Here is a 25,039-nt window from a genome sequence, read left to right on the forward strand (position 1 = left end):
CTGCTGTAGTGTCTGCAGTGCCATGTGTCTCCTGGCTGGTGTTGCGTGAACACTGACACGGTTTGCTCCTCTGTACCCACCCTGTCTTGACGCATCCTCCGGTTCTATGGGTTACCAGTAGTCACATTATTATATGTGAGTGCCTGGTAGTCCCTGGGACCTCTAGGGTGTGTCATGTGTTTTTCATCCAACCGCTGAGGTCTAGAGGTGCCCCCTGTGGTTGTCTGTGTTTTATCAGACGTCCTCTTCGAGGTTTAGTGGTGCTACCTTGAGCTAAGTTCATGTGTTCTGTGATCCATGTTTATGTTTCAGCAGTTGTAGCCCTTCTGATACAGGGTACTCCATAGTTGAGAAAAGGTGGTATTCCTCCACATACAATGTTGAGCTCTGAGAACAGGGCTACTAGTGAGTGTGGGAGCAGATCAGACCTGGGTTTCTATGTTATTTCTCCAGTTATGGAGTGGTTACAGCACTGCCCTTTGTGCTGTGTTTAGCTTGATTTGTGTAAGGTCCAATCCTCGAGAAGTACTAGTCTGATCTTTAGGTGTCTTCATCTTCTAAAAATCCTCTAGAAGAATCACTTGACTAAGATTGTCACTATTTTGAGGCTAAGGGAAGACGGGTCCTTTGATAAGTTGTTGGTCTCGTTTTGATAGTTGTTCTTCCTCTGCTCTTTGGTCGATGGGAACCCATCTTATTCTTTTGAATTTATGGTGGTGTTGGTTCTTCTTCTGTTTTTCTTCCACAAAGTAAATGTGCACCATGAGAATGATTAAAACCATTCATATTCTAGTGTGAAATGATACACTTAGATTACTCAGAATTTACTTCTGATTATAATGTTTGGACATAAAGCATCTTTACTTCTAAATTTTACTTGGTCATAGCTAGTAATTATAATACTATACCCACCTGTTCCTATTCATCTAAAATTCATCTTATTTTTGTGACCCGCTGGAGCTTCCCTTTTGCTTTGATTTGTGGAACTGATTTGATTCAAGTGTTTTATTAGTTCATTCAACAGTCCTGTTTCCGATGCTGCCAGAGGATAAAAAAGAATTATCATGAATTCCCCAAAGTTCAAAGGGGAGGATAAGATGTTAGGAAAAGAGTAATTTTTGTTAGATATTTTGAAATATTAACATACCTTGATGTGTGTGTATATACATAGACATATGATATGTACCATACGAGTATATTATGTCAGGAAATATTACTGAAGGAATTGAGCATCATAATAAGCTTGATGGATGCATGGGAATCAAGTATCTGAAGTAAAGGGGAACACTTAAAAATCTCTTTCCTTTTAGTTCTACCAGTTCTCTGTTGGGACTCAGAGAGAAGGAAGGCTTTTATGCCATGGCCATTATCCCGAAATCCTTGTTGTGGATGCCACCAGCCTTGAGGTGTTATACTCCTTAGTGTCCAAGATATCCCCAGACTGGATTAGCTCCATGAGCATTATTCGATCCCACCGGACACAAGGTCAGTGTGTGGTGCCCGTTACGAACTTCACCATGACTTAATGGTTATTTGTTGTGGCGTTCTGTAACGTTATATGGTAATATATCTGGTTAGATTCTTTTATTTAAGAAATAACTAACAATTGGTGGTCTGCCTCTACCTTCATTATGAATCTTTGATTGAATTAAAAATTACAGTGTTAGATTATCTCTATTCCATGGAGTAGATCACTAGCTTTTGGCAATCTTATAGGGTGGGTGTATTTGTGAAGTGGAGGAAGATTTGTCTTAACCTCTTGCAGGCATGGTGGGAGGAATCATAGTTTTACCTGTATATTTCTTAGGCCCAGTTTTGTCACTTAAGAGGCATAAGAAACGTTTCCATTTTTTATGGAGATAATGAAAAGGAAGGGGATGATATACGAGTATATTTAAATTTAATGAAAGTTTGACTGCTCCCTTACCTGAAGCTTATGAATTTAGGTTTTATGTCATGTCTTTCTCTCGATCACAATCTGTGGAGGGTATAATGTACAATAAAATGTCTAGAAGGCAAGCAAGGTAGGTGGGAAAGCAGGGAAACGAGTGCCTTGAAGAAATAAAGTGAGTATGCTCATTCATGATAATTAAAAGTTAATGAATTTCAAAGAATAAATGTTCTTTAATGTAGTGATCAAGAGCATTTGAAATTATTAAAAACTTGGTTGGAATTCAAAAATAAATTCAAGTAGCTAGAAACAGATTTTCCTTGTTGGCAATGTTTATGGTCATCTTTATTATGTTTTAAAATCTGGTTTCTGTTATTTTAGGAAATACAGAATTATGTTTTCATGCCAATTGTAAAACATACTGTTATTTAATTTCATTAAAGTGAACCATGGTTCATGTTACTATGATAACCATGTTCCTATTTAGAAATAAAGCAAATTGTATTAGTGACCTTGGCTTCTTGTTCCCTCTTGGCTTAGAGGACACTGTGGTTGCACTGTCAGTGACCGGCATCCTGAAGGTGTGGATTGTCACCTCCGAAATCAGTGGCATGCAGGTGAGACAAATGAGACGAACATGATTGCTCCGGGTTTCTCCTTACGGAGTCTTCAATTAGCGTTGCTATGTACCTTCCCTTTTTTTCTTGAAGGGGAAGGATAAAGCGATTCTTTTTTGATAGTCTATTGACATACGTAGCATAGACGATCCCCTAGAATGTTGTCTCTGTAAGTGAATTAATTTTTTCATGTTTGATGGTAGACATCTGCTTTATAGGATAGAAATAGAGAAACATATTGCACAGTGTAGGAAGAGGTGGGATTTTCCTCAAATGCTTCTGTTTAAGTTGAAATGTAGTTTGCTCGAGGGAAAAAAATAAAGCAAACCATCACAGAAAGTATATTTAAAACCAGTTTTAGTCTTCTCTCTCTCTCTTTCTCTCTTTCTCTCTCTCTCTCTCTGTCTCTCTCTGTCTCTCTGTTTTTTGGGCTTGAATTCCTTGTTACTTTTTTATCAATAAGAAAGGCAGATTAATTTTCTGACAATATTGATGCTAATCTCTTCAGCTAGGGAATTTTTAGACATTGTATTTGGGAGAAACTGGAGGAATTGATTAGTGTGTTGTTGTTTTTTTTAATTAAAAGCACTTATAGCTACAAAAATTAGGCTTGACTCAAACTTTTATCATAGGTTATAGTCAGAGTGATGACACTTATTACCGTCAGTATTTTAATCTTGAACAGCTTTGTAGCAAAGATGTCATGCCAAGATGTTTTTGTAGTGTTTTTTTGCTGCTCTTTACAGCCTTGGTTCTCACATGAAGGGCTAAAATGATGAACATATCAAGTGATGTCTTTATTTCATTTTTTTTATCATTGGGTGATAATTTTAATTGACAACCAAGCCATTCCTAAAATTTTACAAATCTTTCTCTTTCTAGGATACTGAGCCAATATTTGAGGAGGAATCCAAACCAATTTATTGTCAGAATTGCCAAAGCATCTCTTTTTGTGCATTCACACAAAGGTCACTTTTGGTTGTGTGTTCCAGGTATTGGAGGGTAAGATAATTACATAAGTAAGAAGTTGTAATTTTCTTCTTCAAGATGTTAGTTTATCAGACTTCCAAAGATAATTGTACGGAAGAGCTTGATGCAAGAATGTTTTAACCATTTGGAATTCCTGTGTGATTTTGATACCATATTTTGAGGTGTTGGGATTTGGCCTTATGTAGTTGTCTTTTTTTGTTTGTTTATAGAATGATTCAGTTAATGAGCATTATGGATCTTAATTTCTACCTTTTGCTACTGATTTAGTCATTATCTTGTCAGTACAACATATGCGGTGATAGTAGGTTTTCTGCAGGTGGACATATCTTTGAAGAATCAGCATGTTTTGACCACTGGTGCCTAGCCTAACATATTTTTCAAAGCTTTCCATGTCTTATTTCTTTTAATCCTTATAGCTCAGAGGGGAAGTATATTAGTTATCTAATCCTGCATAACAAATTACTCCAAAACAGTAGTTTAAACCACACACATGTGTCACCACCCATTTACACATGTATCTTCACCCATTTATACTCATGTGTGTAATCACCAGCCCATCTGTGGTCTGGAATCCGGGCATGGCTCAGCTGGGTACCTCTGGCTCAGGGTTTCTCGCAGGCTGCAATCAAGGTGAATGCTGGGACTATGATCTCATCCTAAAGCCCAGCTTGGGGAGGGTCTACTTCCCAACTTACTTACTTGGTAGGTGGCAGGCCTTAGATCCTCCAGACTTTTGGCTGGAAACATTAGTTCCTTGCCATGTGGGCCTTTCACAACCTGGGAACTGTCTTCCCTCAGAGTAAGTGAGCAAGAGGAGGTGTAGCTAAGGGCCGCCTAATCTTAGAACTGAGATCTCATCACCTCTGCCATATTCACTTGTCTAGAAGCAGTCACAAAGTCCAGGGGAGAGGATGACACAAAGGTGTGAGTACAGGGATCGGTGGGGTAATCTTAGAGGCTGCCTGTAGTAGGAATTGCTGCTTTCCCCATTTTGCAGATAAAGCACCTGAGGCACAGAGGGGATAAATGACTGAGGTTTCACAAGTGGTAGTGGAGTTGCTGGATTACATCACAGGTAGTCTGAGTGCCGCAGCTGCTCTGATTACTGCCATGCTGTACTGCCTCAAAGGGAATGGGCTGTGTAGTAGGACTGCCTGAGGCAGCAGTATCTGATCCTTGCCACTTCTATGCTTTCAGATTAAGATTAGAGAGGAAAAGCTACCAGCTGCTTAGTTATAGGAAGTTGTATGGGGTCCTTCTGTGTCTTAAAATTCAAAACACATGCAAGTAGTAATAAAAACAGAGCACAAGAGGATACAGTGAAAAGTATACAGTTTTTCCCCTGGTACTTCCCTTGCCCTCACCAGAGGTAGTACGTAATACCACTTTTGTGTTCATTGTAAGCATTTTATAATCCTGTGAGAACAGCCTTTTCTTAAATGCATACAAAAGAGTGACAAGGCAACCCACAGACTGAGAGATTGTTACCATAAACACATATGATGAAGGACCTGTCTATTATTATTTATAACAAAAACAATTCCTACGAATCAAGCTGAAAAATGCAGACAACTCAATAGGAAAATGGACAAAAACATTTCATAAAAGAGGAAAGCCAGATGGCCAATAAATATATAGAAATGTTCTCAGCTCCATTAATCATCAGAGAAATGCATATTAATGCTAAGATAGCACTACAACCCACCAGGATGATGTTTTCATATGTTTATTGACATAAGGAAATTTTCAGTTTTAGTATGGTTAAATTACCATCTTTTATTGTATGGTCTCCAGAACAGTTGTGACATGGTCTAAAGGCCTCACCACAAGCTAAGATTTTTTTTTTTGTAATCTTTTATTTTTTCCTAATAGTTATATGATTTTATCTTAAATACCTTTGAATGTTTAACCTGAAATTAATTTTGTATAAATTGTGAGATGTAAATCCAATTTTACTTTTATTCCAGATGGACCCTTCCCCCCCACCCCAGTTTCTGATGCCATTTGTTGAATGATTCATTTTTCTATTGTGCCTTTATAATATACTTTATTACTATATTACTTGAATCGGTTTCTGGACTTGATTTGTCTTTCCATTCATGCATGCACTCGTACTGTATTGCTTTATTTTCTCTAGCTTTATAATTTGTTTTGCTAGATAATAGGGTGAGAAGCTGGTCTCCTTTCATTATTCTTTCTTGGACTTTTCATGGCCACGTTTGTAGTGCTAATGTTAGATACTGATAAATAGTATAGCAAATTGTGGTGAATTTAGCTAGGATTTGTTCTAATTTCAAGGCTCTGCGCAAGCAACTCCATTTTCTTTTTTTTTTTTAGAGAAGTGAAATAAACACTCTAGGCTACTGAATTACTCATTCTTCCTGGGGAGAATTTCTAGCAGTATAGAATATATTATCAAATATAGAAAGTGATAGAAAATTTCTGCCAGGAATTATAAGACCAGGATTTCAGTCCTAGTTCTACCACTTACTGGACACTTCACCTTGAGTAGGTGATGTAATACTTATTTCTGTCAGTTTCCTCTCCATAAAGTGGGGTAGCAATACTTGCCTGCCACCTCCTGCAGTGATTCTAAGGGTCATATAAAATAATAATCGCATTTTGTAAACTGAGGTGCCTTACAAATATAAGGCCCTGATGGTCAATAGCCTGTATTGCTGATGAAATTATATAGACTTTTATATGTGAGAATTATGAAATAATAAAACTGAGTCTGTTAACTTCCTATTTACAGTGTTTTAGAACATTGATGAAATAAGGTAAAGTAAGGTCATTCCCCTATTAATAAGGAGGTGTTCTGATGTCAAAATGTATTGTTAGAAATGTTACTAAACATAGAACTAAAGCAGGAGTCGTAACCTTGCATGCTAGAGGTTGGCTCCCTGTCACTTGCCATTCTTCAATGAAGCACTTCTCCCTCTGGATAAGAAAGGTGAAGGCTTTTTGTCCTCACCTGTCCTGGTCTGCTGTCTGACCACGCAGCTGGAAACCTACCTGTGTTCCTGTTGCCGGTGGCTGTGCTCTGGGGCTCACTGACAAAGCATCTTTCACTGACGTAGTGAGCTTGAAAGGCCTGAGTTTGTTAAGTGTATTTCTAGAAGGTTTTCTTCATTTTGTTTTTGTTTGTTTTTTAGTTAAAATGTTGCTGTATCTCACTTAAATGACACCAAAATGGACAAGACTGTGAATTTCTTATTCTTTGTAGGTATTTGATGCTGGAGATTATTCCCTGTTGTGTTCAGGTCCTAGTGAAAATGGACAGACATGGACTGGAGGTGACTTTGTATCAGCAGATAAAGTAATCATTTGGACCGAAAATGGGCAAAGTTACATTTACAAACTACCTGCCAGGTATTCAACAAATAATAAGTTAGGACTTTAATCAAAAGCAAAAGATTCCAAATTTGGGGTATAACTATTTAATTTAGGTGAAAAAAACCTCAGAACTTCTTAAGTTAGATATGTAATTCCAGTTTAACTTTTAAGTACAAAAATTAGGTGAATTTTTATTGGAAATAGACTATTTGAATGATGTTCATTATTTAATTTAATGCCAAATTAAATTAGCTGTAATTTAAAAATCCATTTTTTGTTCATGTCCAAAAACCTCCTGGGGCATGACAAAATATTTAATGTCAGTATTTTAATTGAATGATGTATTTTTCTCATTTTCAGTTCCCTTCCAGCTAGTGATTCATTTCGCAGTGATGTGGGGAAAGCGGTTGAAAATTTAATTCCTCCTGTACAAGATAGCCTCTTGGATCGAACAGATAAAGAGGTAAAATTCTTCAGGTATCATTTACAATTGATGGTTATGTTGAAAAATTTTCAGAACTCTTTTTTGGTGTCTTTTTTGGTAGCTCATCATTTGAAAGGTACAATATAATTCAAGGCACTATGTTAGACATTTTAAAACAGTTTGATATGGTTGATTGTAAGTACGATTTTAAAATTTGCATATCTTACACATGTGATATGCCTATAATACAGCATTTACCGTTCTCTGAGAATACAAATGATCTAATGCTGATTACATAGTGGAAATGGCTTTTTGATAAAGTTCCTATTGATAATGTAAATTTATTTTACACTATCAAGCCATTATAAAACCAGTGACAGATGTAATACCCTTTTGGAAGGGCGAAGATAACCATGTAATAATGCTCACTAATAATAGTTCAGTACTTGAACAAGGCATTGCAGTATCTTCCAAAAATCATGTAGTGATTTAAATCATTAGCTTTTAGAAATGAAGAGTACAAGACATTTTTCTCTATAAAAAACCAAAGTTTATTACAATTTCTTAAAACCTGGTTAATATCAATTGAAAGTTGAAATGCAACAGCACTTGGTACTGGGGTTTCCACTCTATAGTCTTTGAGCAGTAAGAAAGAAATTTTGGTTTTGGAAATAAAGTTTCCTTATGTTCTGGATTTCTACAGCTTTATCATTCTGAACATTTCGTTCCATCTTTATGTAGAGGGGTAGTGAGTGGAAGGGAACTGTTATGTACCATGAGTATTTTGAATATCCAGAATTTATACATGTAGGTACAAATAAGATCCTTTATAACCTGTCCTATATTCTCTTAACGTAAACTCGTGCTGACTGCTCTAACCGAGACAATCACTTCCAATAAAACTAAGGGATACTGACTTTATAAAAAAATCTACACAAAGTAAAACAAATTTATATCATGTTTCCTTAAATATCACCTCCTTTATCATTTCCAATTAAAATATATTATTATTAATATAGGGTATGAGACATTCATATGTTAAAATGTGAAATATTGGTTATTCCAGCTGCTGTAGCAACTTCTTGTTCAGCATGTTGTTTATCCATTAATACTTTTACTAGTTTTCAGACTTTAAGAAAAGTCAAATAATTGATTATACTTAGTATATAGTTTCCATAGGCTAGGTCTTTTTAGGAAAACAACTAATATCAAACATACTAATTAGATTACTTGTTCACTATAATTGTCCAAACTGAATTCTCTTCATTACTGATTTTCAGGATAAGATTCTATGTTTTAATAATCAATTATCTGTGAATTGATACTCAAAAATTTAATTTTAGGATTCTATCACTGTTTAGAGTTTTCAAATATATGATCTGACTGAAGGTATAAGATCCTAATCAGAAAAATAATTTGTTTTAAAAATGAAAATATACAGAAGACCCTAATGAATGGTTTTTCTTCCTAGTAATTTATAGCTAACATAATTCAAATTGATTATGTAAATGTGACTTTGTAAAATGTTATACTATTAGCTGAAGAATATTCTCATTTAAAAAAAAAATGGAGTCCTCATAGATACAGAGAAAAAAACTGATGGTTGCTAGATGGGAGGGGTTGGGGGATGGGGGAGAAGGTGAAGGGATTAGAAAGTACAGATTGGTAGTCACAGAATAGTCACGGGGATGTGAAATACAGTAAGGGGAATATAATCAATAATGTTGTAAAGACTATGTAGGGTGTAAGATGGCACTGGACTTACCGGAGGGGGGGATCACTTCATAGATTGTATAAATGCCTAACCACTGCACTGTACACCTGCAACTAATATAAAATAATATAGAATGTCAACTATAATTAAATATATAGTTATGGGATGTACAGTACAGCATACGGAATGCAGTCTGTGGTACTGTAATAGCTGTGTATGATGTCAGATGGAGTAGACTTGGGGGGGGGTTATCACTTTGTGAGGGGTGTAAATGTCTAATAATATTGTTTTGTACCCCTGAAACTAATCGTAAAAATAAATTAAATTAAAAAAGAGTCTTTCATTGTTCCTAAGAATAAAAATGTAAAACTTATAAATGGAAAAAAAAATTTTTTTTTAATTTAAAAAGCAGAGTTTTCCAGTTGCACAAACTTAGTCGTTTAATTTTACTGTTGTTCCTAGTGATTAGTCAGGAATGGGCAAAAGGCGAGCGTTAGCAGTTCTCCCCTTTTGACCTTTTAAATGGAGCCTTCTTTTTAGTAAAGAGTAGTATATTGTAGTAATTGTTTAATAAGAGACAGTTAAGTAAATTGCATTGTTTTGGTGAGTTATAGATTTTTATAAAGCAGAGAAAAAGTATAAATAGTAATTCTATAGAAAGACTATATAAATATAATTTTCATTTCTTTGAATGCTTGTGATCAAATGGATTTGAATATTAGTTGACATGTACATTAATGCTACAAAGTTATATAAAAATATTGTTGAATACTCATGCTATAAACACTTTTTTTATTCTGGTACTGAAGCAAAGTAATCATTAACATCCTTACTTGAAAAAATGTTGATGGTGAAATATTTTGATTAAAAAGATAGCTAAACATATTTGAACAATTTTTTTTTTCCAGTTGCTAATTTGTCCTCCTGTTACTCGGTTCTTCTATGGATGCAGGGAATACTTCCATAAACTATTAATTCAGGGAGATTCTTCTGGAAGATTGAATATTTGGAACGTTTCAGACATACCTGATAAACAGGAACGTGAAGGAGGTAATAGTAAATCATGTGTAGCAATTTCTTAATTCTTTTAATTTAACAACCTAAATACTAACCACTGAATAACAAATTCGTAATGTACGTATGTTTTTTCCTTCTTAGAATTATGGTTGATGACAGTTATCATTTTTGGTATATTACTGAGTCAACCGTAAGTGTGTTGAATGTTTTTAATTTTTTTCTAACATGCACAAATGTTTTCCTTTTATACCAAACAAAACCTCCACAGGGTTGGAAGTGACAACGTCTGTTAGTTTGCAAGAGGCATTTGATAAGCTGAATCCTTGTCCTGCTGGAATTATAGATCAGCTGAATGTGATTCCCAGTAATAATGAACCTCTTAAAGTGACCGCAAGTGTGTACATACCAGCACATGGACGACTTGTGTGTGGCCGTGAGGACGGAAGCATCATTATTGTCCCCGCCACACAGACGGCCATAGTGCAGCTGCTGCAAGGCGAACACATGCTCCGAAGAGGTATACTGAAGACCCACCAGGGTCTAAAGTGTTCTGAGAGCTCTGGAACCATGATATTAACAATGCTGGCACTCTTCGTTTTTAACAAATACAATGAATCAGTGTAGTTGTAAGTGTGCTATATAGTTGGTAGAGTTTCATATGTAGATAATAACATACTCAGTGCCTCTTCTTGGAATAAATACCATCTAATGACTGTGAATAAAGAAGTATCCAATTTTATTTCTTTGATATATGTTAAGAGTTTCATTTATTATTAGTTATCTTAATGGTTTACTAAATAATCATATTGTTAATAATACTTGTAATCTTTTAAAACAGTGTTGTCCAGTGGACATATATAATATATATATATATATATATATATATATATATATATATATATATACACATACATACACACAGAGGGTGCCAAAAAATGTATACACATTTTTAAGAAAGGAAAAGACTGTATTAAAATTTTAATACTCCAAAAGATGAATACAAGTCACGTTTGACTTCTGCAATTACAACAGGTACTCAAAGTGGTTCCCATCAGCGTCCAGACACTTCTGATTACAGCGAACTACTGCTTGAGCAACGTTGACCAAAGTGTTAACATCTCTTAAAATGTGTATACATTTTTTGGCACCCCCAGTATATATCTCTATATATCGATATATAGATATATGTCTATATCGATGTATAGATATATATAAATATATGTGATTTTCTAATGGCCACATTAAAAAAAAGTAAAAATGAAGCAGGTGAAATTAATTTTAATATATTTGATTTAACTCAATATAGCAAAACTATTTGCATTTCAATGAGATATTTAACATTATTATTTTTTTGTACTAAGTCTTTGAAATCTTATGTATGTTTTACGTTTAGAGCCCATACGAATCTGGTCTAACCACATTTCAAGTGCTCAGTGGTCTCGTGGCTAGTAGCTGCTGTATTGGGTAGAGCAGTTCTAGAATGTAAAATTAGAAGCCTTTTCTATGATAAAATTTATAGCTATTTTGATGATTCATGTTTACTTTTATTTGTTGAAATTTTGTAAGACTTTAATTTTCCCATTTTTAAATCCAAAACCTCATTCACAGGTTGGCCACCTCACAGAACACTCCGTGGTCATCGGAACAAAGTCACATGTTTGCTATATCCTCATCAGGTCTCAGCTCGTTATGATCAAAGATATCTGATCTCTGGAGGTGTGGATTTTTCGGTCATAATTTGGGACATATTTTCTGGAGAAATGAAACATATCTTTTGTGTGCATGGTGGCGAGATTACTCAACTTCTAGTTCCACCTGAAAACTGTAGTGTAAGTTGATCAAACGTTATTTCACTGTATAGTACTGAGTTCTGCTGCTATCAGGCTTAACATAAGTGGAGTCTAGAGTGACTTAAATGTGACAAATGAATAAACAAAACCCTTTTGATTTTAAAACTGAGTAATGGTAACACATAATCTAGGCAAAGTTATGATTATTTACTATTGGGCACCTAGAAATAGAAGATGCACATAGTATGTTTTCCTGTTATTAGTTCCTAAATAGCATGGCTTGTCCCTGAAATATAGAAGCAGTTTAGAATATGTTTATTGAATGAAGTTTCAATTTTCTGTTTTAAAATAATTTAAATATCCCAAAGACATTCTACGGTCTCATTATTGTCAGGCCCATCTGAGCCAAAAGATAGGGAATGTGTGCTTTGGTAGAGGCAAAAATATTTATCAATACTTCTAAATAGGGTTTGTTTAAATGAACGGTTATTGGGACAAAGGAAACTAGAACAGTCACTGATGATAATTTTGGAAACTTTTGTACATACCTTTGTGAAAGTAGATTGCTGTCTCAGTGCTGTGTGTGTCAGTCAGGCTGTGATGTCAGATAGAAAGCCCAGTGGTTTTAGAAAGAAGATTTTAGGAGGGCTCAGGACTGATAAGTAACCGAGCCATAATTTCTTTTACTGTTTATTAACCACGAACTTCTTCACATGATCAGCCAACGTCGTGCATAATCACCAGCTCCCAACACACACACACACACACACACACACACACACACACATCCCATTTGCACACATACATACATGAACTATCTTCTTGCACACATATTTCATGCTTATTATAATCCATTCACTGTCACCAGTTACGGTCTTACTGAATTACAAAACATTTGCATCTGATGCAGTATTCACAAGGTATGTTATTCCAAAATCCAAGAAACTTTCTTTGGCCTTTCTGCTCAATCCTCCTGATAATGTACTTTATCTGCCATGTTCTGCCAGTACTAGATTTTGTTTGATTTGATATTGGTGCCTTTGTAAGAAGTCCTAGCACCAGTGTGTCTCTTTTATTCTGTCAGATTTAAAAATTCAGGTTATTAATCATTCTCTTCCTTCTTTTTTATTCCTGTCTTTTTCTTTCCTTCCAGTTTGGTTGTTAGTTTATCTTTGTCACTGTGAGAAATTCTTATGTATTTATTTAAATAACCAATATTATGTCATATTGTAGTGAAGTAAATTTAGCTCATAAATTATAGCACTATTACAACCCCCCTCCTAAAACTTCATTTTATAGTAATGTGCCATAATGAAACATGAAAATTTTTATCTCTGACTAGACACATTTGAAGAAATACCTAATTTTTCCATGCTGAAATTTATTTAGCTTATTTTCTATCAGGTGAGAACAACCTTTTCTGATTTGGCTGATTTTTGTTTTTATAAGAATAAAATATTTGGAATATTGTAGTTAATATATATTTATAACATTATGTTTATAGGTAAAAGGAAAATTTGGAAGGGTTTCTATAAAGTCATGGTTTCTGTTTTGAACTACATTAATACATTTTCTAATGGCCACATTAAAAAAAGTAAGCTCATGTGTTAGTATGAGAGTATTTTCTGGTTTCTTTTTTTTTTTTTAATTCAAGTGGTATTTAATATAATAAAATGTTTTTGACCAATTACATTTAAAAATAATTTTTGGTGCATAAAACGTCTCCTTAATAGACATCTATGTAAGTAAGTAGAGAATGGACCAGTTAGACTATGAGTGGTCCAAACGTGCTACCTAGTTGCCCGGGGAATATGAAAAAGCGACACAGATAAGGTACTTGAAAAATGATGTATAACTTGCTATTTACTTACTGAAGCCTGAAAAATAAGCGATTTTCTTGCTTTTAATTGCCATTCAAAAGTACTGATGAAGACAAGAATCTTGCTTTTAGCTTTGCAATAATTTCACAAGTAAGTAATGACTGCCCCGTTAATAACCTTTTCATTTAGCTGGTGTTTTTAGGTACATCACTAATGTCTTTAAAGATCAAAGATCCTACCTGATCAATGAAAAGCTAAGAAGAATTCGGTAGTTGCTAAATGTTTAAGCAAGTGACTGTTTAGCTGCGATTAGAGTCAACCATATCATATGCTGGTTCTACTTGAATTGCTGCTGCACTTATCAATTGATCCAGTGTCATTTTCCTTTAGCAGAAAATATTTTTATTTTAAAGTTGTGATCTCTGGTAGATTAGATTACTTCACAGTCCTAAGATGATAAAACTTACCGAACATAATGATAAAAGATAAATGCTGAAATGTTTGTCTTCTGCTTGTTTGATTAGAATAGAGTTTTGGTTTTTATCATAGCTGTATTCAGAAGGAAGTTAAGTTTTGCCTTCTTCCAATTTTTTTTTGTTTTTCAGGAAAAGATGTTCTAAAACAGAAATGGTTGTTGTGTTTTAAACATCACTTAAATCGTCATTAAGAATGTACAAGATTGATGATTTTTCTTACAGTCATATTTCATGTTTCCTAAAATATAGAAGGTTGTTAAGAAAAAGTAGTAAGCAAAATCAGTGTTTGTCTCCTAGCTTAGGTAGCTAGTGAAGAAATACCTAATGAAATCCTCTCTGCCAGATGGTAGAGCTGGAGACAGCTAAGTAGTTTTGTAAATGACTCCGAAATGTGAGATTTGACTAACAGTATATTGACTTTTGAGAGGTGCTGGAACTAGTAGTTTTGAGATCTCTAATATTAGGTTATTTGCCATTTCTATTTCTTTCTTCTTAACACGTTGCGTATGGCGGGGTTTAAATCCCTCGTGAAGATTCTCGTGATCCGTACGCAACGTGTTAAGTGTATGGAATGTAGAGGAAAAAATTCCCTTTGAGGTTGTTTTTTCCTTTTTTGTTGGTCTAGTTTCTGGATAAAACAAAATGTATATACATATAAATATATACATATATCAATAGTATATATGTATATGTGTACATATATGAAAACTGAGGTGATACTATTTAAATAGTATTATATAACATAATATAAAATAAAGTCCTATACCATTTTTGTTTGTCATTCCAAGTTGTGTTATTATTTTTAAATGAATGGCTTTGACCTTGTATACCATGTTTCCCTGAAAATAAGACCTATCCGGACCATCAGCTCTAAGGCGTCTTCTGGAACAAAAATTAATATAAGACCGATATTATACTATGGTATATTATATTATAGTAAAATAAGACTGGGTCTCATATTTTTGCTCCAAAAGACGCATTAGAGCTGACTGTCTGGCTAGGTCTTATTTTTGACGAAACACAGTACTACTGTTCAGATAGGATAGTTCTTTAGCAGTTTTAATAGGATTCAAATTTAAAGTGGAGCATTTATTATTAAATTAGATTGCCACTTCGAATACTCATATAGAGCTTTTTCAAAAGTCTTGCTAAATTTTTAACTGACTTACTAATTTTCATCTGCACTTAGAATATTATTTGCCATAGTATCTTAAAAATATTTTATAAATAGGTAATGATGCACGTAGTATAAAATAAAAAGGTATTAAAGGTTATTAATGAAAAGCCAGTATCCCTTTCTCTCCTATTCTCCAGCTTTGAGGTTCCCTTAACCCTGAGTGCAATGTCTTATAATCACTCAGATTTTCTGTACTATATTTTAATAGTTCAGAATTATAGCATTTTAGTTTAACCTTATTCTAATAACTAAGAAATTTAAGTGCCAGAGAGTGGTTAGAGATAGAACGCTTTCTAGATTTGAATATCTGTCCGAGGTAGGTTTGGGTGAATTTGGAAAATCTGAATCTCTAGGCTGGGGGAGGCCAAATGAGTGTACCAGTTAGCGGGGAAGTCGTAGGAAGACAACCACTGAAAGGGAGGGCAGGTATATTTATGGTGCTGGAGTGCTGCAGCAGGAAAGTTCTCCTAAATCTCGAGCATTAGGATTATGTCGTCATAGAGGAGAATGGGCCAATCTCTTCCCTCCCACCTTCCAGCCAGCTTATTTCACCTTCTCCTCTTATTTATCGTTCTCCTGTTACTACAGCTTCTGGTATAAAGGAGTCCACTCTCCGAGACTCGGGAACATTTTCTTTTATTTTTACATATTTTATTTTCAAAGAAACCAGACTTTGGAAAGAAAAATACTAAAAGAGGAAAATTTTAAAATACTAGGAGTGCTTTGAAAAGCACTTAGGGTTATTTTCCTTAATAAACCATGTAGATATGATTGACAGGACTGAAAATTCAGAAGTGGAAAAATAACCCTAGTGACTCGATAGTATCGTTCTTAACTGTAGAATTGTACTGATATCTTTGCACAGAACTCTCTACATTTCCTCCATTGATTTATGCAATGGGTGGCTGCATTTTGGAAGTACAGCTGTGACATGGAACATTTGGGTGTGTAATGCAATATGATACCATTTATTTACATTTTGAGAACACATGGATATTTATGGATACATGTATAGGTAGTGAAAGTATTAAAATTGAACTAGAAATGTAAGTGCCAAAATCAGATTTTGCTTTGTTTGGGGAGTGAGAAGAATGAGATGGAAGGGAACAAAAATGTGACTTCTTTAAGTGTCAATTTTATTTACTGTTAGTAAATATACATTTTTCATTTTCTTCTCTCATTGGCATGGATGATTGAATTATCAGAGCTTTTTGCTGCTGTTAGAACTATTCAGAACAGAATTTTTGGAACATGTTTCAAAATAAATTATTTAGTACCAATAATATATATGTGTCTCTGTGAGCATATAAGCTAAGTTCTTTAATAGATTAGTTAAATGATTATTTCTCATTTATAACACCTTACTAAAACTTTTAATGTCATGTAATCTCCAGAAATATCCAGAAGGGGGCAGCAGGGCTTTGTGAAAACCGCAATGCCAGGTATCTAACCTGTACGTTAGTTTGTGCCTTCATTTGACAGTATGAAATCCTTAGCCCTTAGAGACAGAGATACGATAATATGAATGGTATATTTATGACTATGTGTATGCGAGTGTGGCTAATGTTCACAGCTGGTTACAGCAGTTAGCAAATTAGGTTTTCTTTTAATATATTGTACTTTTCACCTATAGCTTTTACATGAATTGGGTCTTCTCTTACCTGTTTGAATTTGGACTTTTATTATTATTTTAACTTGAATATTACATTTATAAAGCAATGTCTATAATTAAAGCATAGTCTCTGAAGCCAAGCAGAATAAACTTTGGTAATTGAAATTAAGTGAAAGCAGGAAACAGACCTACCATTCGTTTTCAATAATATATTACAGTGGACACAGTGTTCTGTAACATTCTGTTTCCTCCTTAACACTTAATTCTTTTAGATTTTGAGACCATACATTTTTATGCATTCAGTACTGTCTTTTTGAAATTAATGTTTATTTATTTCAATTAAATAATACAGTGTTATATAAGATACAGATATTTTCTAAATCTGTTCTGATCATCTTTCTATGTCACTAAGTCTATTCTAACATCATTTTTAATGTTAGTCTGTAGTTAATTTTATCATAAATTTTTAGAATGTTGCTTTACTAAAAATTTTTCTCTTATCAACAGTGGTGATGCAAATGAATGTAGCTAAGCATTTTTGCACATGTGGAATGATATTTTTCAGATAAATTCTTAAATATGAAATTGCTGTATAAAAAAGGACACTAATTTTTAAAGGCTTTTGAATAGGTATTGCCAAATTGCTCTTCAAAATTTAAGAATAGGTTTATATAACCACCATTTACCCCCATCGTTCTTCATTATCCTGCTTACAATCTTTTAAGTCTTGCTCATTTTCTAGGTTTGTAAGTACAGTCTGTAGAGTAAGTGTAAGTGTATAGTAGTCGTTCTCATTTTGTAAACACAAATGTGTTAATGTACCCATAGTGTATTTGTCCATTCTGATTAATTTATATTTTATTCTTCATAATTCTGTTTTTCAAATTTTTCTACTATGATATTGCTATTGTATGCAAGATTAGAAAATAAAATTTTCCTGCCATAGATATTATCTATATATTCAAGTACAATAAACCCTGTCTCTTGTGGAAGGAGCTGAAAGAAAATTAGTAATATTCCAGAGACATCAGTGAGGAGTCCCTTCAACAGTAATGAGAAAGATTGTATTCTTATTTTAGCTGTCTGATATTATGCTAAACATTTTAGAAATGCCTCTCTTTTGGAAAGTTTCCTTTAGGTCTTACCTCATGTTCTTGAGAAGATTACATGTGGCACGAAAGTTACTTTTTAAAAATACAAATGATTTGGTGCTAAACTTTGTGAATGAAGTGGTTGATTAAATTGACTTTTTACTTTGGACTGAAAAGGTAGTATGACACAGGCAAAGACTGATTTTTCTTGAGTAACTTGATCATAGAGCAATTTTAAAATGAGTTAAAATTTCCTTTAAAATGGCAGAAGTTATTAGAAAAAGTGACCTTTTAAGGTGGCTGTTCAGTGAGCTACAGCATATTTTTGAATAGTCATTCATTCTGCAAATATCTGAGTGCCTGCTATATTCCAGGTCCTTCGAGGACCAGGTATATAATAGTGGTTAAGGTATAGTCCCTGTTTTAAAGAATTACATCTAATGGAAGAGCCAGACGAGAAAACAATTAGAATGCAGCATGATATTCTGAAGTACCCGTTTTGTGACATCCCTGAATATCAGGCCCTCAGGGAGGTCCGAGAAATTGAGTAAGCCAGTTTTGGGGGTTTGGGAAGACTTTCAAGAAGGGTGATACCTATTTGAATGTCGTAGTTTTTTAAATGTATTTGAATGTATTGGATGTATTTTGAAGGTGTTTGAATGTATTAGTTTTGTGGGTGAGTATAGAATCATGTATGTCTATGAACAACCTCTGTTTGCAGAGGTACGTAGTATTGTGTGCGTGATGGGAGCAGTCAGTCTGGAGCTCGTGATAAGTTGTCCTGACTAGTACCTGATGGATCTGTATGTGGCAAATACTGGCAGGCATTTGACATAGTTGTACATCACTTTGAAAATAATGACCAAGAGATCAGTGTAATGTTTTGTATATGCTGCAGGCTAGCTGTATGTGAGCCCATTAGGCCACTTTATTTCATCCCACTTAGGAAGAGTATTTGGAAAAAAAAAAGGTTAAGATGATAAAATACGAAATTGTACTCAAAAGTAAAATATTGAAGGTATTCTTCCTAAGAAAGATTTGACGAGAGAGTAAAGTAGAATGCAAATAGAATGATACAAATTAGAAAAGAAGAATGTATACAAGTGTGACAATTAAGTTCGGGAACTTGTCGCTACGATGTTGCTAACCTTTTCTGATATCAGAGGGAATATTCATTATGGATTTGTACCAACTGGACAAGCAGTTAACCAAGTTTACTATTTGAAAGTGCTGAAAAGGCTGTGTGAAAAAGGTAGACAATCTGAACTTTTCGCCAACAATTCATGGCTCTTGCATCACGACAATGCACCAGCTCACATGGCACTGTCTGTGAGGGAGCTTTTAGCCAGTAAACAAATAGCTGTATTGGAACACTCTCCCTACTCACCTGATCTGGCCCCCAATGACTTCTTTCTTTACCCAAAGATAAAGGAAATATTGAAAGGAAGACATTTTGATGACATTCAGGACATCAAGGGTAATACGATGACAGCTCTGATGGCCATTCCAGAAAAAGAGTCCCAAAATTGCTTTGAAGGGTGGACGAGGCGCTGGTGTCAGTGCATAGCTTCCCAAGGGGAGTACTTCGAAGGTGACTATAGTGATATTCAGCAGTGAGGTATGGAGCACTTTTTCAGGATGAGTTCATGAACTTGTCTTCGTACTACAAACACCACCAAAAAATACCAGTTATTGTACGATGATTTTTCTTTTCAGAGTCATAATCGGTGGTTTTTCTTAGACCTACATGAAAACTTTCAAAAGGAGTTGGAGAAAACGCCTCTGTAAGCCTGTGGAGCCTAAACTAATGAACCACTGGTTAGTCCTGTGAGTGAGAACAGGGCCTTTAAACCAAGCACACCTGCATGTTTGTCTTTATCTTGGGCGGCTTTCGCAGGTTACTTAACATCGTAGAGCTCTGGCGACACTTTCTGTGAAATGTTGGTTTCAAGTTTTGAGATAATGCCCGGCCTGAAATAGGAGCTAATTAAATCAATCTTATTGTTGTTATTCTATTTTCAGTCACCTACATCGTCATTTAGATGCTAAAGGACTAAATCTAGGCAATATCTTCATTCATTTCCAGCACTGGAATGATTTTATGATAGGTATACTTTGTTCCTATATTAGAAACTACTTTTCATTTCCCTGTTCCCAACTATGGCCAGTTGGTTGTAGAGTGTGCCCAAATTAGTGATAAGTCCCCTTTCTCTGTCAGTCTAACTTTGCGTCTTTTTATTGCGTGACAGAAGTTTGAAGGTATCAAGAGTAACTAGACGAGAGGGTTTTACTCTCCCCGAATTCCCTTGAAATTGTAGTCTTGAGTGGGTATTATTCTCTCCCTGCTCACTTCCTGAACACGGGGGTTTCCAACTGTCTGAGGGGACAAAACTGTCATTTCTCTGGAATAGTAGGTAGATTATAGAAGGGTATGACCATTGCAAAACCATCATGACCCCGATGATCTGGGGGTGGGGTTAAACCCATCTGTCTGTTTTCTTGGGGTACAAATTATGGGCTAGGCACAACTTTCTTGCCTAACTGTCGACACAGGGTTAGATTTCCCTGTGTTCTTTGATAAAGACTTCAAAAGCAAGCCAGCATCCTTTGTAAACAAAGATGTATTTTTAGCATATATGTTCTATTAATTTACCGCTAGGAAGCAGATACACAGATTCTTTCAGTATATTCCTTTAGAAAAATGGGGACACTATCTATTAACCCATTTGTTTCCATGCGAAAGGTAAAACTATTCTGGTTCTAGCAGAGGTCTGTCAATACAGTGTTTATGTCTTATAAGGGTACAGGTATGATTGGGGTGAACAGGTGGAGGCCAGGCAGGCAGGTTCAAGTTACTAGGTGAGATGGACAGTGCCATTCAAGTTCTAAGTGAAGAGTCAGGAAGTAGAAGGGCAGGACCTGCAGCGGCCTGGAGTCATAAGTCAGTGCACTCAGGTAAGTGAGGCCCTTTGTTACAGACGCTAGGCCCTGAGTGTGTGCAGCCCAAGATTTGGGTGAGGGGTTGGGCAGTAACTGTAGACAGCTGACTGGTGTGCAGAGAGGGGGAAGAGGGCAACACTTGAGTTTCTTAAAATCTTAGAACATTTTCAGAGTCCTCAGATTTGTCTATCTCAGTCCCTAAACTAACAAATTATCTCCATGTTGTTAAGTACATCTTTTTACTCTAATAGGCAATATCTTCATAATCTTACATTAAATTTTTCAATTTTTATTTTCTGTTTTACTAATAAGGGAGCGGTCAAAGAAAGATGGACCAGTGTTTCTCCATTGTTATATTTTGTACATAGTGAATGAGTGAAGATGTTAAAACTATTCCCTAAAAGTTTTAATATTCATGCAGAACATAATTATCCAAGTTGATGGTCACGGTTTTTGTTGGACCATATGGTCTTATTTTCTAAAATAGCTGTTAAAGTAATAGCTCTCTATCATTGTTTTTAAAAGAAGGATGGTCTATGGATTTCTGAAAAAAAAATTTCAGTTTTGTGAAAGTATGGGAGTGAAATTAACATTCGTCGGATCTTTTTTCCCCTTTAGGTAGAATATTTAAAAGTGATAAATGATGCATCTTAACTGCGCATTTATGTTTCATAGAAAGAGTTCTGGGAAGTACAAGAAGTAATGATTAAGAGAATAGTGGGATTGATTTATGAGTGAAAGAAGCTGGTCATTTATAGCTTGTCTCATTTAAAAGGAGAGACAGTCATTAGTGTTCATATATTTCAAGAATATTCAGACAAAGAGAACCATTGTTTGGGGGCAGCTAAGAGATTGCTCCTGAAATGATATGAAAAAAAAAGAACAGTTTAGAAAACAAATTAGCAAAACCAGAAAAAAAAAGCACAGCAACATGTAGTTTACATTGGGAACAGTTGGAAAGCAAATTATCTCCCCAGAGAGCTACGGGATGGGATAAACTAGCTGTCTCTCATTTCTGTAATTCACGGCAGATGCTTAGGACCAGGTTACGTAAGAGGTTTCTGGGAATGGTTTAAAGTGAAGTCTTGTAAAATGCGTAAGGTCAGGCTGGACGACCTAGGTGGTATATTCTGACTCTATCATATTCTGTGATAGTTGGTGGAATTCTGCTGCTCGTCAGCAATGTACTGTGAGGAGTATTTACTGGCAAATTCAATGACACTTTATTTGGTTTCGAATCAGAATTCTTTGAAAAAGAATAATTGGCCTTGGAATAAACTTGTTTTAGTCCAGTATCTTCCTCCCTCTCCTTGACCCAGTTATCTTACTTTTTTCATCAAATAAAAATAGCGTTTTGGGTTAAATATTCTGTTGCTTATTGTTAGCCTTTGCATTTAATTAGCTTTTGATGTCATTGGTGCACATTACTTCTAGGGCAGGGCTAATAGTGTTTGGAACACGAATTTGGGTAATTTTCACCTAAAAAGTACTAGCCAAGTTGATAGGATGCTTAATCTATGCTGTAGCATAACAATAAAAAGAATGTAAGATCTGTTTATGTGGGACTCTTTAAGTCAGTGGATGCCAGTGGTTGCAAGAATGGAATATGTGAGACCGTTAATTGGGGTATGAGAATAAAATATTAAAGCTTTCATTTATGGCTTTTTAATATTAAGATATTGAGCTTCTGAACATTTACTAGATGGAAGGCTACTGGTGTCTCACGTGTTTGACACCTCAGATGGGCACACAAGGGGACTGACAGCTTTCCTATCACTGGGTGTGCTTCCTGTTAAAAGGTTCCTGCTGAAGGGGTTTGCAGATTATATTGTGGAGTTCTCAACCTACTTATTGCAAAATGGGAGGAGAGAATGGTGATGGAAGACATTTCCAATGAAAATTAAATATCTTTTCATCAGCCAAATTATGAGATTCAAACACTGATTATTTGATCAATATGGTAGGAAAGCATCCAAAAAAATCTTAATTACATAAAATATGTATTTGCATCTATTATAACAATGAAATCTTTAAAAGATATACAGAGGGTGACAAAAAAAGTATACACATTTTAAGAAAGGAAAAAACTGTATTAAAATTACGCTGATGGTAACCACTTTGAGCACCTCTTGTAATTCCAGAAGTCAAATGTGACTTGTATTCGTCTTTTGTTATCGGTATATATTGAGTATTACAATTTTAACACAGTTTTTTCCTTTCTTAAAATGTGTATACATTGTTTTGGCACCCTCTGTCTATTCTACTTTGAGGTATTGACTAATGCTAACGTAAAGTTGTTAACGTTAGCAAGACATTTAAGAAAATGTTTCATTTAATCTTAAATTTGTTTATTTAAACTTTGAGACCTCCTTTTAAGATATAATTTTGTGTATGTTTTATAATGTACATGATATACTGACACAGAAGTACATGTATAACTTATAAATATATGTATATATAATGGGAATACATGGCAAAGATTTTTAATGAATGGGTGTGTGATCAAAAAAAGTTTGGAGCATAAATGCTTCTCAAATAACTTAAAAGATATGATGTTCACATTTTTTGTATTATTATTTAATTACGCAATTTAAATGTGTTACACATTGTTATAATTCCCTGATGTTAAGTCATGTTTAGGTGACTTTTCCAGTTGAAATGAAAGAAATTGAAGTAGAATGCAATTAATCAAATTATAGAATCAGTCGTTATAGGTGAAGTAATGTTCAATAATCGTGATCCCTGGAATTTAATTATGAAGGAATTGTGCTAATTCAACTCATTTGTGGGGAAGCTGGGTCTAAATCAAAGAGAGGTAGGAGTTATAAAATATTCTTTAAGAAATGCCCATTTTATAATTTTGAGGACAGATAAGAAACCAAGTTAATTGTGTTTTAGCAAATCTTTTAAATGCTTTCATTAAACAGGTAGCTGAGAATTATTTATCATTACTCTGTTCATTGTTTGAATTAAAATTAATACCAAAGTGGTGCTTGAGAATGGTCTTTTTTCCTTTTACATTTAAATAGGCTAGACATTTGCTTTGTTTTTACCTTTAATTTGTTTTCACACAGCAAGCAAAGGTAACCATCAACTCAGAATTAATTAGTGGAATCAAAATTAATGAGGTTTTACTGTATTGGGCCATTTCTACTCTAGGCCAGTTTTCTTCACACGAGTTGGACTAGCATTTTCTTGAAAGAAGAAAAATTAGATTTATTTTAATCCATATTTAAAAAGCAGAGAACCATCTTTTCTTGTGAGTTAAGTACCTCTAATAACTATGCTTTCTTGGGCTTAGTAATATTGATTTTTTTTTGTTTTCAGTCTTGATTATTTTGGCTATTTCCAGACTTGCTCATTACAGTAAAGCTATAGTTAACTCTTCAGATGTTTATTTTCATTTACATGGACAATCTATCATTTTTATTTTGGACCTTTTTATTGTGGATGGACCATGTCATTTGCCAATTTTCATCACTGAACTGTATGAAAGAGTAACAGAGTTATTCTTTAAAACATTGATGTAAATATATGTGTTAGAGAAAATGTGGAAACGAAAGTTAGAATTTTTGGAATTGTAATTCTGTTTTCCCTTTAGAAAATTACATCCTATAATCTACTTTTTAAAGCAGGTCCTATGGCATTATTTAATATTTGGTGTGTTGTTGTTTTTTAACTAATAGAGCGATAACATGATGTAGAGCTTTTAAATCTTTTTATGAGGATAGATTACATTTTCTTGAGTTTTTAAAATTGTCCACCTGCATATAAATGGGGAGAGTGAAAGTTCTGACAGTGAAGTTCTCATGAGGAGTTGATGCCGAAGGTCAAGTTTGTTTGCCTTTTTTGTTTGTTTGCTTAATGTCTGCGGTCCTTTCTCTACTAAGCTATACTACAGTACTAGATATCTGGCAGAGAGAGGATGTGTAACTCAGTGGTTGTCGCTAGTTTTCCATCATCTTAGATGTTGAGATCTACCAATAGATCATAATTTGAGGAACGCTGAACATAGTAAAAAATATTGGTAAAAGTTCACTTTTCTTTTTTTTTAATTTTAAAGAATAAACAAACTTCACCCTGACCTGTGTCTCATTTTCTCTACTCTTTGTTTGAAAAAGAATGACAAGAGTGTATGTGAACA

At 34.5% G+C, this 25,039-nt stretch overlaps 1 protein-coding gene across 4 annotated transcripts in view; it reads left to right on the plus strand.

Moving 5' to 3' along the window:
• The window catches only part of WDR7 (WD repeat domain 7), a 299,900-nt gene that overhangs the window by 24,243 nt on the left and 250,618 nt on the right, over positions 1–25,039 (plus strand). For all 4 annotated transcript variants that reach the window (XM_019722246.3, XM_019722262.3, XM_074339915.2 and 1 more), the window contains exons 5-12: positions 1,311–1,485; positions 2,432–2,508; positions 3,391–3,510; positions 6,725–6,870; positions 7,195–7,297; positions 9,881–10,022; positions 10,258–10,506; positions 11,598–11,818. In XM_019722246.3, the coding sequence (XP_019577805.3) occupies positions 1,311–1,485; positions 2,432–2,508; positions 3,391–3,510; positions 6,725–6,870; positions 7,195–7,297; positions 9,881–10,022; positions 10,258–10,506; positions 11,598–11,818 (1,233 nt within the window). The remainder of the gene's footprint in view (positions 1–1,310; positions 1,486–2,431; positions 2,509–3,390; positions 3,511–6,724; positions 6,871–7,194; positions 7,298–9,880; positions 10,023–10,257; positions 10,507–11,597; positions 11,819–25,039) is intronic.

The sequence above is a fragment of the Rhinolophus sinicus genome, chromosome 4 (genome assembly GCF_057876585.1).
Source record: "Rhinolophus sinicus isolate RSI-liver-muscle chromosome 4, RSI-T2T, whole genome shotgun sequence".
Taxonomy (NCBI): Eukaryota; Metazoa; Chordata; class Mammalia; order Chiroptera; family Rhinolophidae; genus Rhinolophus; species Rhinolophus sinicus.